Here is a 16,101-nt window from a genome sequence, read left to right on the forward strand (position 1 = left end):
GGTGGGGGGAGGGGGGGTGGGCAAAAGCCCTGGACTTGCTCACTTAACCACTGTGGAAATATAGTTGATTGATACCCCTCCTTGAACTTATCTGCAAAACCATTCATGACTTTATTCCCCCCATAGACTGACAAGTTCCAATGTTTTGTGTATTAGGTGCTAATGGGGACCATTGAGCTCTGTAATTCTTACATTTGAAAAAAAAACAAATCCATGTTTTCTCTATTTGGACTCTTAAAGATTTTTCATATATCATTTCCCCTTCCTTTCAGACATCGTGTTTTCACACTGTAGCTTTTCTCATTTCTTCAGACTATGCAATCACCCTGAGAGATCGAAAGTTATTAAGCATAATAACCTATATTGTGTCAAATTGTGGGTACATCCAAAGTGCAGCCATGCATGGGTGTTAATAGGAAATTGCAAAGGGTTCATAAAAATATCTTCGGAAGTTTAATACATTCAGAGTGCATCCAATTAGCATTAGTAGATTTCTAATTTTACTTGGCACATTCATCATAATGAATTTTGTTTTTGAAGTAGTGTTCCATTTAAACTGCCTCTCAAACGGGGACTCCGTTCTATGATGGTGTTTAAATAAAAATAATCTTACTTTCAACTGCCATTTACAAATATTTGTTGAAAAATAAATTAGGGTTTTAACATTATATTGAATTTACTGCTCTATAAGCCTAGTAATTATTTAAATTCTTGGGTATGTTGCCAGAGAAGGAAGCAAAGATCCAAGAGCAAATGTACATGACCACAGTTAGAGCTGAATTAATAATTTGTTTAGGAAGAAAAGATTGGGATAAATTGCTTTATTTAACTTGCTTTCAAAAACCTATTTTTTGGACGTTAATAATTTTTAGTGTTCATGTAAGACTTCATTGGGCTTTGATATTCATAATCGTGTTTAGCGAAGGATTTTTATTAACTATTTGCAAGCAATTGATTTAAGTTATTGATCTATTTTCTAGACGAATGCATGAGTGGATTGTAAAATCTGTCTTATGTAAATGCGCACTTTTATAACTATGGCGAACTAGTTCGTGGAATTTCTTCTCTCATCGAGGGATTACATTCTAGAGCTTCCAATACTACGAATTTCTTTTTATGTGCTTCCTTAGTCTGGTCTTAGTAAAGAAAGACGTATTAACTTTATTTTATTTCCATTTTTATTATTGGCTTTTCCATATCAAGCTTGTGATGGTCTTTAAATATTTAAACACATGTTTTTGTTTAATCCATACACTACCTCTTTTCTGTTATTTGAACTGTTTCTCTGTCTCCTAGCATGTAGATTATACAGCTGCCTTAAATTAGGCTAAAGTAATATTTAGTTTCATTTTTTTCCTGCCATATCTAAATGTGCATTCTTTCTGTGTTTTCCTTTTGACTTTAAATGTTAAAGTGGGAGAGAGAGAGAGTGGGAAAGCCAGCTTCCCACTGTACCTATGACCCTCAAGTAGCTTTTTCTCTCTCCTTTTTTCCTCTAGTGTGTTTGTCTGCCTGTGAATACTGCTGTCCGGGGCAATGTTAGGGATATTAAATTATGGGATAGTAGGGGAGGAGCACTGACTTAACATTGATGCTGGATTCAAGTTTTAGTGTTACCACTCATTTGCTGATAGGTAAATGAGTTGGCATCACTAAGCCTCAGGGAAGAAAAAAATGTATTTGGAGGAACAGATGAAATAAAACCCAGTGGTTAAAAGTTTGGCTTCTAGAGACAGACAAACCTGAATTTGAATCCTGGCTTGCCACTTAGTGGCTTTGTGGCCTCGGGCAAGTTTCCTTACTCTTCTAAGCATCAGTTTCAGCTTCTGAAAAATGAATAGTACTTACAGGTCTGGTTTGAAGACTCTGAGATAATGCATATCAAGCGTTTAGCGCAGGGCCTGGCACATTACTAATGCCCAATAAATGTTAGCTATTAAAATAATATATGTGAAAGCGCTTTGTAAATGAGTTTCCCAGGAAACTCCTACTGGAGATAACGGAACAGAACACAGGCGCACTCATTCTGCGCTAACAGCGTCCTCTTCTCTTTGCCCATGACATCACAAGGAGCAGGCCAAGCAGCTAACTGCAGGGTAGGGTAATCAAGACCAAAATCAACATCACATTGTAATGCCTTTTTAAAAACTATGTTCCAGGGCTTCAGGCATTTTACAGGAATAATCTAGAAAACAAAATTAACAGTTGGATATTGCAGCCTCTTTCATTTAATTTTGAGAGTGGCAACAGATTGACTCCAGAAATACCACGCAGAAATCAGTAACACAGATAAGGAGCTTTGCTAAGAGCTTGGCTGTGATATATGCTCATGAATACCTAATTATGCCATGCCGTGTAATCAACCAGGGAGACTACAAAAGAACAGCAAGTCACATCAAATGGTAAATCATTCCCTAAGTAATACAGACAGCATTACGGTGCCTCAAGTCAACAACAACCTTAAAATCAATAGTGTTGCAAAAGAAACATCCATGTAGGACAGATCTGCTATTTGAGAATACCTCTTGATGCTTCCATTTTCCTAAGTTGGGTAATGAGAATGACAGTGCCTTGGGCCTACAGCGCTGTCTTACTGTTTCGAGAAATCTTTATATATGTATATATATGTGTGTATGTACACATGCACATACATCTGTGTATGGACACATGTTCACACATGGATAAGCATGTAGGGCTGTGATGGCAAAATGTATTTTGTGGATTGTGTGTTTTTTTTTAATATTTGAAAAATCTGTTGATCTCTGACCACCTCCAATCTGAAATCTTCGTGATTCTCTCTCCTTCTCACAGTGACTGCAGTATAATCTTATTTAAGCTCCCCTTAACCTTCCCAACTAGAATTCTTGCATCCAGTCTCTTCCCCCTTCCAGTCGTCTCCTACAATGCCACGGAGGGCTCTTGCAGACACCTGAATATGATCTTTTACTCATCTGCTCTAATAGTTTCCCACTATTTGAATCCTTTTCTGGAATTGCCCCCAGGTAGAACCTGTAGGCTCCTTAGCACATTGCACCACACCTTTGTTCGGTCTCCAGCATCTTTCTACCAGTAGGCCCCTGGAGAAGAGAAGGGAGACTTAGTTCCTTGCATGTTCCCAGCACCTCACCCAGTGTACATAGAAAACGCTCAGTGATGTTAGTTGACTGTTCTCTACAGAACTGGATTTAGGAGTGTGTGTTTACGGTTAAAACTGATGAATAGCATGTCTCTTTCTTCTGAAGTAAAGAGAAGTGGAAGATACTCTTTTAAAAATTGAAGGGAAGAGTAGTATGTTTAGACATGATGCCTTTGGCCCTTTACCTAAACAAGGATAAAAATAAAATATATATTTTCTATTATACATAATATATAGTTATTACCTTTTATGTTATTTTTATACGTTGACAGTGTGCTGGGTATAAACTAGAAATCTCTGATGGTGGCATGTCACTGATTGGGCTGACTTGTTTGGCCAAAAACAAGGCAGGGAGGCTGGAGATGGCTTTTGGGGAAGAGTAGGAGAGTCACGCTTTGGAGATTTACTGTCTATCAGAAAATACTTAGTACTTTTTATGTGCTGGGTACTGTATTTATAGGCACAGTCCAGATATAAAGTTGGAGGATTCCAGCACCATGTTGCACTGATACAAATGGTGTGCCTCCTCCCTAAAACTTTAGAAATGATGGATAAAATATTACCATCCCCATCCAGCCCCATTGTTATAATACCTGTGCATGAAAAAAAAAAAGAAAGAAAGAAAGAAAAGAAAAAGAAAATCCTTTTGTGTCAGAAACAAATTGAAATCAAAGCCAGAACAAGTAAGTCTGGGCTGCTATAACCATGGCCCTGTGGGATTTCAGCTGGAAACAGGTCCTAGGAATTGGGTACTGAGTTTCTAAGATCTACTCAGGTGAAAGATGTGGTCCTATACACACATAAGGCTTGGGACATGGACCTGAACCCTTCCTTAAAAACCTAGAGGTTCAAAGAACTACCCTTCCATGACAAGGGGGACTAGAAATTTCCAGCCATAAATAGTGAAGCAGCAAAGAAACAAGTTGGAAACTTGGGTGGGAGAAAATCAAGTCCCTCATGAGGTATCAAAGTCCCAGTCCTATTCTGTGAGTGGATTGGAGGTCCAGATTTATTGTACCCAAGTGATTTGGGAATCCCTGCCTAAGAATTAAATATAAAATCCAGAAGCACAGAAACCTCTAGGACTCTGGCGGAAGGAAGCACACTGGGTGCTTTCATAACCACCAGCTTGTAAGACATGGATAGCTGCTTCTCCTCTTCTCCACTTTATTGTAACTCTTATTTTTATTTTATTATTTTTTTAATGTTTTATTTATTTCTAGGAGAGAGAGAGAGAGACAGCGTGAGCAGGGGAGGGTCAGAGAGAGAGGGAGTCACAAACTGAAACAGGCTCCAGGCCTTGAGCTGGCAGTCAGCACAGAGCCCAACGCGGGGCTTGAACCCACGGACCGCGAGATCATGACCTAAGCGAAAGTCGGACGCTTAACCGATTAAGCCACCCAGGCGCCCCTGTAACTCTTAAACCGTTGGTGGCTGCCTTTGAACCTGTTTCCAAGAGACACACATAGGACATAGACAACCCCAGCAAGATGGGCTCATGTTCAGAGATTACAAACCATGTATGAGGAAAATGTGATGAGGGAGAGTAAGCAAATACAAGCTGAAGAATTAGCACTCCTAGAAGAATCTGAAATAACTATTAAGTCACTGTGCTTAAAAATGGTTACAATCATAAAAAAAGAAGGAATCAGAACCTTAAAAGAGATGAGGTGATGTGATAAAAGATGATTTAGATTTGTAAAAGGACCAAAAAGAACTTCTAAAGGTGAAAAATATGGCCATAAGAGTTCAATTCCAAGGGATAAGTTAGAGAGGAAAGTAGATTAAATACTGCTGGAGAGAATTTGAATTTGTGACATGGAAGCTAGAATGAGAAAATTTGATAGCATATTCAGGTGAGAACTGAGAAAGTGAGGGAAAACAGCATTTGAAGAAAGAATGGCTGTGATATTTCAGATTAAAGAAGCACACTGACTCCCAAGCAGGGTGAATATAAACAAATCCAGTCTTAAGCTATAGGACACAGAAGACAAAGAAAACTCTTGTAAACAGCACAAGAGATGATGTGGCGGTTTGAAATCTACAATAGGAGTTTGAAATCTACAACAGGAGCACAAAGAAGTAAATAAGCCATAAAAATGGTGTGGTAGTCTACTGCAGTGGGAGGTGCAGGACAGGTGTGGAAGGGCTTCCTGGAAGTGATGCCTATCCCAGGGAGTCTGTAGGAAGCGAGCAGAATGAAGGGCAAGAAGTGGGGCCAGGGGGTGTGGGGGATCATGTGGCTCTTTCAGGAAACTGAAGATTCTTCTAGCTGATTATGTCGAGAATCATCTTCCCAACCTACAGGCAAAACTGGCTTTGCCGCCACAGGAGGTTCTGTCTGTCCCGTTTCTTGGTAAAACTGCTGTCAGGAAAGTCTAGATGCTTAGCATTTAATAAAAGATAGTATTCTGCATGATTTATAGGCCAGATGATGTGTTTAAGAATGGTGAGTGATAAATAGGTTCCCTCTTCTATGAATAGATGTGACACTGAAGGATTTTTTGTTTTGTTTTGTGGGGGTCTTTTTTTTTTTTTTTTGGTCTTATTAAAAAAACCAACAACAACCCACTGGTCAGCAATCCATGCATAGCTACAGTCCTTACACATGGCGCTCAGCCATCTAGAAGTGGGGTGGGTTGGCCAAGGAGTCTCCCATTGCTTAAGTCTTAGGTTCCAAGGCAGGAGAGGCTGTGGTTACGCAGGTGGGCCTTGACTCCTAATGAGGTAGAAGAATAAAAAGGGGGATCTGAGGACATCCAACCAAGAGCAAGTTAACTTCACTGCCTTAGTCATCCCGTTGTCTTTGCATGACTAATGAAAGGGCTTACTTAAAGCTATGTAAAGGCTAATATTACTAAGTCATGCTGCTGTAACGTAAGGCTGAGAATCTTCTTGAAGGGTGTTTTGTCATGTGACATCCTCTTATTCAAATTCAGTTTAATAAAGTTATAAAATATGCTGGAATTATATAGAATAACAAATTGATACTGAAATGATGCTGAAGAATCTTATGTTTTATTCAGAATATTTCAGAGAAAAAGAAAAGACATAGGCGCTGCTTCCAATTTCCCGTATCATAGATCACTTGCTTTTTTGTTTTTGTAAGAGGCTGCTCAGGGAGTTTGTCCCTAGTAATTAAATCGGCACTGTTATAACCAGTGTGCATATTTTAGAGCTGGTTACAAGTACAGAAGTCTGTCTACCCTCCTGATGTCCATAATACACAAGTGGGCTGGACATCTTTAAGGATTGATAAAGCGTCAGTTCAGAGTATGTATTAGGCAGCACCAAGAGCATAAATATGGGAAATTCATAATAGAGGCAACTGTGTTTTTTCCTATTTTGACATTAAGTTCAGACTGTCATTCACACTTATGTAATCTAATCTTTCAGGGGATTTCCACCCTGACAAGGTTCTAGGATATCAAAGTGAGAGGGCTTGGCAGACTCATTGAGCTAAAAGTTGGAAACATTTCCATGAGATCCTCGCTTCTAATTCTGACATACTAAGATATTTAATAAACTCTTATATTTTTTTGTCCTCAATGTTTCTACCTGTAGAGCAGTGCTATATTCCTAGCCACCCCACAGGAAAAATGGCATGATAAATTAATTAATTATAGGAGGGATATATATGAGAATGGTATTTTCCTGCTCTTATATTGATCACATGAAACATCAGTCATTTAAATGTGGTACATGGAAAAGAAATTTATTAATTGTGCAGATGACATAATAGGAACTGGACTGAATCCAAAAATAAATCTGAATCGAGGGGAGTACCTGGGTGGCTCAGTCAGTTAAGCGTCCGACTCTTGATTTAGGCTCAGGTCATGATCTCACGGTCCATGAGATCAAGCCCCACGTCGGACACTGTGCTGATAGAGTGGAGCCTACTTGGGATTCTCTCTCTCTCCCTCTCTTTTCTGCCTTTCCACCGCTCACATATACACATACACACACACTCTCTCTTACTCTCTCTCAAAAATAAATAAACATTAAAAAAAAAGAAATTGAATAGAGAATTAGTCAAAGAGCCAGCATGTGTTAGATACTTAGCACATGCCTAACATTTTGTTATGTTCATTTAAGAGGCTACAGAAGGAAAAAAAAAAAGTGATTTCTTTCTTTGAGTTAATTATGTAATCACTGAGTAGGCAAACAGATGTGAAGATGAGAACAAGTTGAGACAGTGATTAAATGTCAAAATGTAGATTGCAAAAGCTCTCAGAAGCCAAAGGAAGAGCAGTGGGTATGGGAAAGATGTCTTGCTGTGGTGTGAGGTGGGGCGTGGGGATGGGACCCAAATTGGGTCCTTGAAAGGTTGAAAAGTCTAGAAGGTAGCAGGGAAAACATTCTGGGCACAACCTGAGATAAGAGGCAGGAGTCCTCTCAGCCTGGAGCAGAACATCCTTAGAAAGTTCTGGACGTAAATACTTATGGGTAGATCTGGCCCAGACTGTGAAGAGCTTTAAGTATGGAAAAAGAAAAGTTCGAAGTTAGGTGTTTGGGTGATAGGGGCTAGGGTAGGTTTTTGAGTTGGTAAGGGAAATGATAAGGTGGTATTTTAGGAAGTTTGAGGGTTCAGTGACCATGACTAATATAGACAGAGAGTAGGGTAAGAGAGCAAGTCGAATGTGGCAAATTAGTGTCTATGCTACAAGTGTCATACACGTTTTTCTCACAGAAAACCTCCATGAGTTAAACCTCACTTAAACGTCACAGAAGTTTCACAGAAACTCCGTGAAACAGGTCATCTTTTACAGATGTAGAAACTGAAGCCCCGGTTAATGAGCTGCTTAAGGTCCTACAGCTAGTATGTGACAGGTGGTGTTCAAGCCCAGCCCTGCCTTACTTCAGAGCCTTTGCAGTTGTCTTATCATTGCCTGTCACTGAAACATCAGAACCACGGCTCTTCTGATTACTCAGACCTTGTAGACATTTCTTGTTTGTGCAAGTTTAAGTTAGGCAGAAGTCATGGGTGTGTACGTCACGGCAGCATATCCGTGTACTCAGAGATCTGATCCAGAACCCTGAAATTGGAATGTCCCAGCCATCTACGCTCCTGGGAAACAGACGCATGCATGCTTAGTGGCTGTAAATTAACCAGCCTAACCCTGTTGATTCAAACAAAATATAATAGTCAAAGAATATTTGAGAAACCTTTAAAGATCCATAATATGAGCATTTCATTTGTCACTGTATCTTGAGAAATCCTCACAGGAGAGTAGATTGGATAAATGAGATATTGACAGCGTGGAGCTAAATAAAAGACTGTTTCTAACTCACAGAGCAGAGGAAGGCAAAAAAGATAATGGCTTATTGGGGCTGCCTCATTCCTGCAATGGAGATTGGCCGTCCACCCTCACAGTCGCCTGCAGCTCCCTACTGATCGGCTGTGCTCTTGCATCCTCCAGTCTGTCTGAAGTTTCTGAAATGTCTGTGTCTGGTCACGTTTCTGAAGGAGGCACAGAAACGGCTGGCAGCTGCCTGGAAGAGGTTGCGGGAGGGCAGCAGGGGCCAGAGGGCCGGCAGCTCTGTGGTGCCGCCTGGAGTGTGGACGTGCGCTCAGTGGGCTGTGGGCACTCTTTTGAGGTGGGAAGGGGGGCAGGCATAGGGCAGTGGTTTTGGACGGCTCAGATTATGGAGACAATAGAAACATGGCCGGCTCATCCTGATAAGAGAATTTAACCAACTCTGTGGTCCAGAAACTCGTTTTGAATTTGCCTCTCTTCAATTTGAGAGAGAAAAGGAAAGTTGATATATAACACTGTCCCTAAGGCTTATGAAGTTTTCAACCAAACATTTTATGGGGAAATGACTGTTTTTAATATTAATATTTGCTTCAGATTTCCATTCAAAACTCAAATTGGAGGTCTCATTAAATCTCAGACACAATGGGGCGCCTGGGTGGCTTAGTCGGTTAAGCGTCCGACTTTCGCTTAGGTCATGATCTCGCGGTTCGTGGGTTCGAGCCCCGCATCGGGCTCTGTGCTGACTGCCAGCTCAGAGCCTGGAGCCTGTTTCAGCCTGTGACTCCCTCTCTCTCTGACCCTCCCCTGCTCACGCTGTCTCTCTCTCTCTCCTAGAAATAAATAAAAAATATTAAAAAAAAGTTTTAAAATCTTAGACACAATGGTTGGGAGGAGAACTTTTAAAAGGGTAAATATATGATGGGGGCTTTTTTGGTTTTCTGATGTATTTAGTCAAACTGACAAAGTGCCCCCACCCTTAAAGGGTTTTTTTAATACTAAGAGGAATCTTACAAAGTAATCTTACTTGCAGATAGCTATTCATATCGTGTCTTCCTTTTCTTAAGATCCATAGGAAGCCGCAGTCTCCATCAGGATGCAGCCATGCCTTGCCTCTCCTGCCCATTTCTTTTTTTCTAGTCTCCATGCCCAAACTCAAGCCCTAAGGACAGCAGATGGGTGGGTCAGGCTTTTAATAAGTGTTTGGATCTTTCAGAGGTACCTGGGTGGATCCATCAGTTGAGCGTCCGACTCTGGCTCAGGTCATGATCTCATGGTTCGTGAATTCGAGCCCCGTGTCAGGCTTGCTGCTGTCATCCGGACAGTGCAGAACCTGCTTCAGATTACTGTCCCCCACGCCCCTCCCCCGCTTGCTCTAGCATGTGTTCTCTCCCCCCCCCTTCCTCTCTCTCTTTCTCTCAAAAAATAAAACATTTTTTAAAAAGTGTTTGGGGGCACTTGAGTGGCTCACTTGGTTAAGCATTAACTCTGCTCAGGTCATGATCTCATGGTCCATGAGTTTGAGCCCCGTGTCGGGCTCTGTGCTGACAGCTTGGAGCCTGGAGCCTGTTTTGGATTCTGTGTCTCCTTCTCTCTCTGCCCCTCCCTGGCTCATGCTCTCTCATTCTTTCTCAAAAATAAACATTTTTAAAAAATCTCTCTGACAGATTTCACTATTACTTCTATGATTAAGATATGGCTAATAAGTTAGTATTGAAAAGAAGCACACATGTAATTTTTTATTTGTTTATTGTAGTTGTATATGTGCCTTTAAAGTAGAGCCTTTTCTAAGAGGAGTTTTAAATTGAATACCAGCACATAGGGTGTGTGTGGGTGTGTATTTCTGTAATGAATCCAGACATGGTCTTCTGGATCTTAGAGTTCTTTAAATTCTAAAAACTTAGAGATTGACTAATAAGCCAAATCATAATATGTTTAAACTGCCTTCTCTTTAGTGAGGTTGTGTTTTCTTTGGAAAGATGTGTATCAGAAACCTCTAGAATCACTGAAACTTAAGCTTCAACTCTCTGACCTCCAGAAGTGTAGACAAGTTCAGGGATGGGCAGCCAGTAGCCCTGGAGCCCCTTAAATTGTAGCTAAAGTAGCTGCTCATGATATTTTTTTTTATCATTTCAGCATTTATTGCTTTTTTCTTGACTATTTACATTTTCCTCCATTTCCATCTTCCTTTAAAAAGTGTTCAGTAAATAAGTGAGTAGCTACTAAATGATATAGTTAGATGGAGACATTGGGTTGTCCATTGGCTATATTCAGGGAGCTCTATGTTAGACATTTAGTAACCTGAGAATGTAATGCTTCCAGTATTTTTTCTAAGGTATTCTTCTGTAAATGTTCGGCTGGTTCTTCTCTGTTCTGGAACCTGTAAACATAAAAGTCAGCAATACCGTGCTGTGTTAGGGAATGCAGGATGCTCCTTAACTCTGTCATGGGCTTGTGTAACGTGTCTCATTTATTCTTTAAAAAATTTTTTCTAATGTTTATTTACTTGAATGGAGAGCATGAGCAAGGGAGGACAGGTTGAGAGGGAGACACAGAATCTGAAGCAGCTCCAGGCTCTGAGCTGTTAGCACAGAACCTGATGCAGGGCCCAAACTCATGAACCACGAGATCATGACCTGAGCTGAAGTCAGACACTCAACTGATAGAGCCACCCAGGCACCCCTAACCAGTCTCATTTTAATTTAGTAACATTTCTCCAATGCCAGGCCCTGTGCTAGGGGCTAAGGATACAGGCAGAAGAGATTCAGCCCCCACCTAGGAATGGGCTCACAGATTCCTATCAGTTTGTCCCAACCCTTGGATCCTTTGTCTTCAGTCTTTCCTCTGATTTCCACCCTAGATTCTGCCTCTTTGATCCAGTGATTTAAAAATGACTCATGCTGAGGTGCCTACGTGGCTCAGTCTTTGGAGTGTAAGACTTTTGATTTTTGGCTCAAATAAATAAATAAGGGTCGTGCTCATGTTTCATGTTTGGTTGATTGTTTTATATGTTTCTCATATGCATTAAGTATCTCCATTTAGAATAATTGAGCCAACTTCTCTGTCCCTTTTTGTTATCATATCTGGATCTGCAGCCTTCTAAAATAAGTCATGCGTGGAGTATCTTCCATTCATGACCTCCACCAATGAGCCACATTGCCCTGACACCACGTGCTGGTGATGAAGCAGTTATACTTTGATCAGTTTCAAGACATTAGATTTTTTTTCCCCTTGACTGCCTGACCCTGTTTGCCCTGTGGCACAGTTTACCAGTTGCCAGCCTGCTTTATCCATCACTACATAGTTACCAAGGATTTTGCATTTTAAGTTATTCATCAGTAGCCATCCTTTGGCCTTGTGGCCTCATCTAGATGTTGGTAGAGTTGATTTATGTATGTAGCACATGGTCACTAAATAAATACTGCTTAATGATTAAATCTATAACTTTAAGGGAATAATAAGTTACCCTGCCTAACCTTCTTTTGGAGAAATGGCAATAGAATATTACACCTTATTCAGATTTTCTCCATTTTACAAGGAGAGTGTAGTCTTTCAAAAGGAAAGAAATCTGAGGCACCTGGGTTGCTCAGTGGGTTAAGCATCTGACTTCAGCTCAGATCATGATCTCATGGTTCGTGAGTTAGAGCCCTGCATTGGGCTCTGTGCTGACAGCTCAGAGCCTGGAGCTGCTTCAGATTCTGTGTTTCCCTCTCTCTCTGCCCCTCCCCTGCTTGTGCTCTCTCTCTGTCTCTAAAAAAATAAATAAGTGTTAAAAAAATTTTTTTTAAAGAAATAAGAGAAAGGAAAGGAATTTTAGTCTCTTGGAATATAGGGAGGGCACATATTTTTTCACTTATCTATGAACATCAACAACACTTACAGCATACCTTCTGGGTGTAAGAAAGAAATATTGATTGAATGCAGTTGTGATCACGTTAATTTTAAATGATGATTTGATGATGTTCCTATTTTAGTCATGATGACACCCTAAATTTCTGCAGCTCCCACCAGCAGCTTCTGAACTGTTAGACTAATGCTACTGGATGTTTTGAGTGCCCCTGGCAGGGTTGTGAAACGTTGACCCACTGTGTTTCTCTTCCAGCATCCAGTACTCGATGAGCCGATAGCCGAAGCTGTCTGTATTATTGCAGACACGGATAAGTGGAGTGTCCAGGTAGCCACAAGTCAGAGGAAAGTGACGGACAGCATGAAACTGGGCCAGGATGTCTTGGTCTCTAGTCAGGTGTCCAGTTTGCTTCACTCCATCTTACAGCTTTACAAGCTTCACCTCCCTGCGGATTTTGTAAGTACTTGTTCTCATCTTACCATAGAAATACAGTTAAGGAAAAACAAAACACTTAACAATACTGATATGTATTGTTTTTAGTATAATTGGACGTTAGCATAAGTAAAAATTGAACACGCAACGTAAAACCAGCAAACAGGATAGATTTCAGTAGTGATAGTTATTTCCATGAAACGACACAGAATGACACTGAAATCTTTTTGAGAAAGGAATATGGCCAAAGAAATAAGCATAAAAGGACATTTAAATTCTTCATTTGGAGAACTCATTTGTTTTCCTTTTATTGGATCAACATCAACAAGCCAGCCACTGAAGGGATTCTAGTTCCTTTTGTTCAGGGACCATTCTCATAAAATTGTTAAGGATGAAATGGAATATCATTTGTGTAAACATTTAAAATTTTGAAGTACCATACCCATAGAAGATGGTATCGTTGTGTTCCTTTTCAGATGGGATTTTAAAATTGATTTCATAACATTATATTAAAGACAATAAATAGAGCCCGTAAACTCCTAGAAAATGATCAACAGCTCTCCCCCAGTCACTGGAATGAATACATATAAAAAAAATGTGTGTTTATCTGCAGAGAGACTGAGAGAAAATATAGTTTGAGAGGGAGGGAGAAAGGTGTCAAAAGCGGAAGAGAGGCTTCAGGGCATATAGTGAGGAAGAGCAAAAGTGAGCTGACCTTGGGGATTTGCACTGAGGTGAAAGAGCGCCCACCTTTTCTGCTCTGCCCCCCACACTCGGCTGCCCTCTGCAGTATGCTCCCAGACCAGAGCATCCATCTATCCATCCATTACCTGCACAGGAGATACAGACTGCTTAATACCAAAGTAGGAAGCTGAATATGAAGGACCTACACTAACCGTGAAAAGACTGGTAACTGTTCTGAGATGTGACCTACCGATGCATCACATTCCTCAGAAAGTTAAGACTTCCCTGGCCTTCAAGAAGGTGATTTGAGGGGCACCTGGGTGGCTCAGTCGGTTAAGCGTCCGACTTTGGCCCAGATCGTGATCTCACTGTTTGTGAGTTCGAGCCCCACATCGGGCTCTATGCTGACAGCTCAGACCCGGGACCCTGCTTCAGATCCTGTATCTCCCTCTCTGCTCCTTCCCCATTTGTATTCTGTCTCTCTCTGTCTCTCTTTCTCTCTGTCTCCCTCCCTCTCTCTCCCTCTCTCTCTCAAAAATAAATAAACATTAAAAAGAAGGGGATCTGAGGTACTGGTAGTTGTCGTGCCAGTGTGGCGTGACAGAGGGACCCCTCAGTGCAGCCAGGTTAAAGCCTAGGCTTGCCATTGATGCGTTGTGTAACTGTGGACAGTCCTCAGCATCTCCGAACCTCAGCTGTCTCACCTGTAAAACAGATAGTATCCTTTGCACATCTTGTGAGAAGGCTCTGAAAATTTGGTCTGAGATACTGCTTTTTAAACTACTAAAGCACCGTGCCCATATGCGATACTTTACCAGTCCGGGTACAGCCATGGCCAGTGCATGACCGTTAGGGTCCAGTAGTCTAGGGTCATATCCTAGACCAAGCTCCACTACTTCCTAACTGTGTGACTTCTCAAGGTCTCCATTTCCTCATCTGTAAAGCTGAGCAGATAATAGAGCTTATCTCATGTGGTTATGAAAATGAAATTGGATGATTCAGGCAAAGCACTCGGGATAGTTACATGTGATCAGCTCGCAGGAAACAGGTACTGTTAGCGTGAATGCTGACAATAATTAGTTTCATGAATAATCTTAGTGGTTGTAAAGACTGACAGTGCCTTTTCACCAAAATATTTATTCGGGCTTTAGACTGAAGCATGCTCTCACAGGACCTCTGTCCCAGGGGGTGATGTGAGAAGTACTGATGAGTTATGATGGCCTTACTTTCGTTCTGTATTTGCGGTCAGTTTTTCTTTCTAGTAGCAAGCTGCATCATGCTGGTTTAGTGGCTCAACTTTCCTTTTCTATGAGGAAAGAAAGATATATTAGATTTTATACTTTTACTTTTTACTATTTTAAGTATTTGCCATGTTTCATATTTTATTCTGTAATACATAGCTCTTATTACACTTGACATCTTAGTTATCCAAGCAATAAATCACTATAATTAATTATTTTTACTTCATATAGACAGAAGTATGTTTTTTGGTTTGTTTTTGCTTTTTGTTTTTGTTTTTTTGGCAGAAGCATGTTTAGCTACTCAGCAGTAGGAATAGAATGACTTATTTAACCTGACAAAAACCAAGATCAAAGAAAACTTCTTCTGCAGTTTAAAATTCTCCCTAAAAATCGCTTGACTAAAACACAAGAGTAAATGACTATGAGAGACTTCATTATGAAAAGAGAAAGTAGCTATTTAAAATTTCAGAAGTTAAAAATTAAACAAATTCATCTCAGGAATAAAATCCCAGAAAAAGGGGAGGACGGAGCCCAAAGTGGTTCTATTTGATAATGAAACCTTTCATAAAAATAATTCTAAATGATTTGATTTTGAGTTTAGTATACATTCCATATAGACCAGTGCTCTCTTTATTTCCACAGTACAACATACAGCTTTCATAGGGACTATGAAAACAGTGTAAATTAACCATTTAAAACAAAAGATTCAACATCATGTGAATGTTCCTTTTAATATTTTATAACACTCATATTAAAAACTTTGTGTTCACTCTATAAGAAACGGAAACTTAACAGGAGCTCCTTTTACCACGTAACTGGTGAGAATTGGTGAAACCCTCCTTGCTTTAATTATTAGTCACTTACCAGTTGTTGTTCCTCCCCTCAACACAATGCATGTAAGAGATTTTTAAGCCAATGAAAAACTGTAAGATTGCATCTCGAAGAGATACTTTTTCCATGTCACTGATCAGCCCAGATGGTCAAGATCAACATTTTCAAATGGATCTGTTAATCTTTTTACCTTGAAGATAACAGGCGTAATGGTCTAGAAGAAATTATGTATGATGGAATTACCCTTGCCAAAGCCGTCAGGTGTCTTACTGAAGAGGCTTGGATGGCTCTGCCTGCCAAATGCAAAAGCATTCGCCTCTGGTGAAAGACACAGATGGTTGCTATTCTCTAAAAAATGAAGTTGGACACAATTCCAAGGGTAGAGATGTCCTGAGAATAATTGCCTTTTCTTTATTGTTATTAAAGACCTAGTTAAAATGCGCTCTTGAGAGCAAAACCCAAAACAAAAAATTTAAAGTGACCTTGTTCCATTTGCTCTACTTTGGTGGATGTATTTGGCCAAAATAATCTGAGATACAGGAAAACTACAACAAAGATGTTCTTTAAAAAATTATGGTAACAAAACTCAGATTGCCATGTGGATATGCAAATAATGATAATGCGCATTCTCAAAAATCATTTTGCCATAAAAATCACATTGATAAAGATTTATTA

At 40.2% G+C, this 16,101-nt stretch overlaps 2 protein-coding genes across 4 annotated transcripts in view; one reads left to right on the top strand and one right to left on the bottom strand.

Annotated features, from left to right (window-relative positions):
* FNIP2 (folliculin interacting protein 2) overlaps window positions 1-16,101 on the top strand; it is a 90,385-nt gene that overhangs the window by 68,133 nt on the left and 6,151 nt on the right. For all 3 annotated transcript variants that reach the window (XM_077761461.1, XM_077761463.1, XM_077761462.1), the window contains one exon: window positions 12,494-12,694. In XM_077761461.1, the coding sequence (XP_077617587.1) occupies window positions 12,494-12,694 (201 nt within the window). The remainder of the gene's footprint in view (window positions 1-12,493; window positions 12,695-16,101) is intronic.
* SPMIP2 (sperm microtubule inner protein 2) overlaps window positions 14,479-16,101 on the bottom strand; it is a 94,505-nt gene continuing 92,882 nt past the window's right edge. Inside the window, exon 5 of the mRNA XM_077761464.1 lies at window positions 14,479-14,660. Coding sequence (XP_077617590.1) covers window positions 14,613-14,660 — 48 coding nt within the window. The 3' untranslated portion in view covers window positions 14,479-14,612. The remainder of the gene's footprint in view (window positions 14,661-16,101) is intronic.

Source organism: Crocuta crocuta, unplaced genomic scaffold, assembly GCF_008692635.1.
Source record: "Crocuta crocuta isolate KB4526 unplaced genomic scaffold, BGI_CrCroc_1.0 scaffold422, whole genome shotgun sequence".
NCBI classification, from domain to species: domain Eukaryota; kingdom Metazoa; phylum Chordata; class Mammalia; order Carnivora; family Hyaenidae; genus Crocuta; species Crocuta crocuta.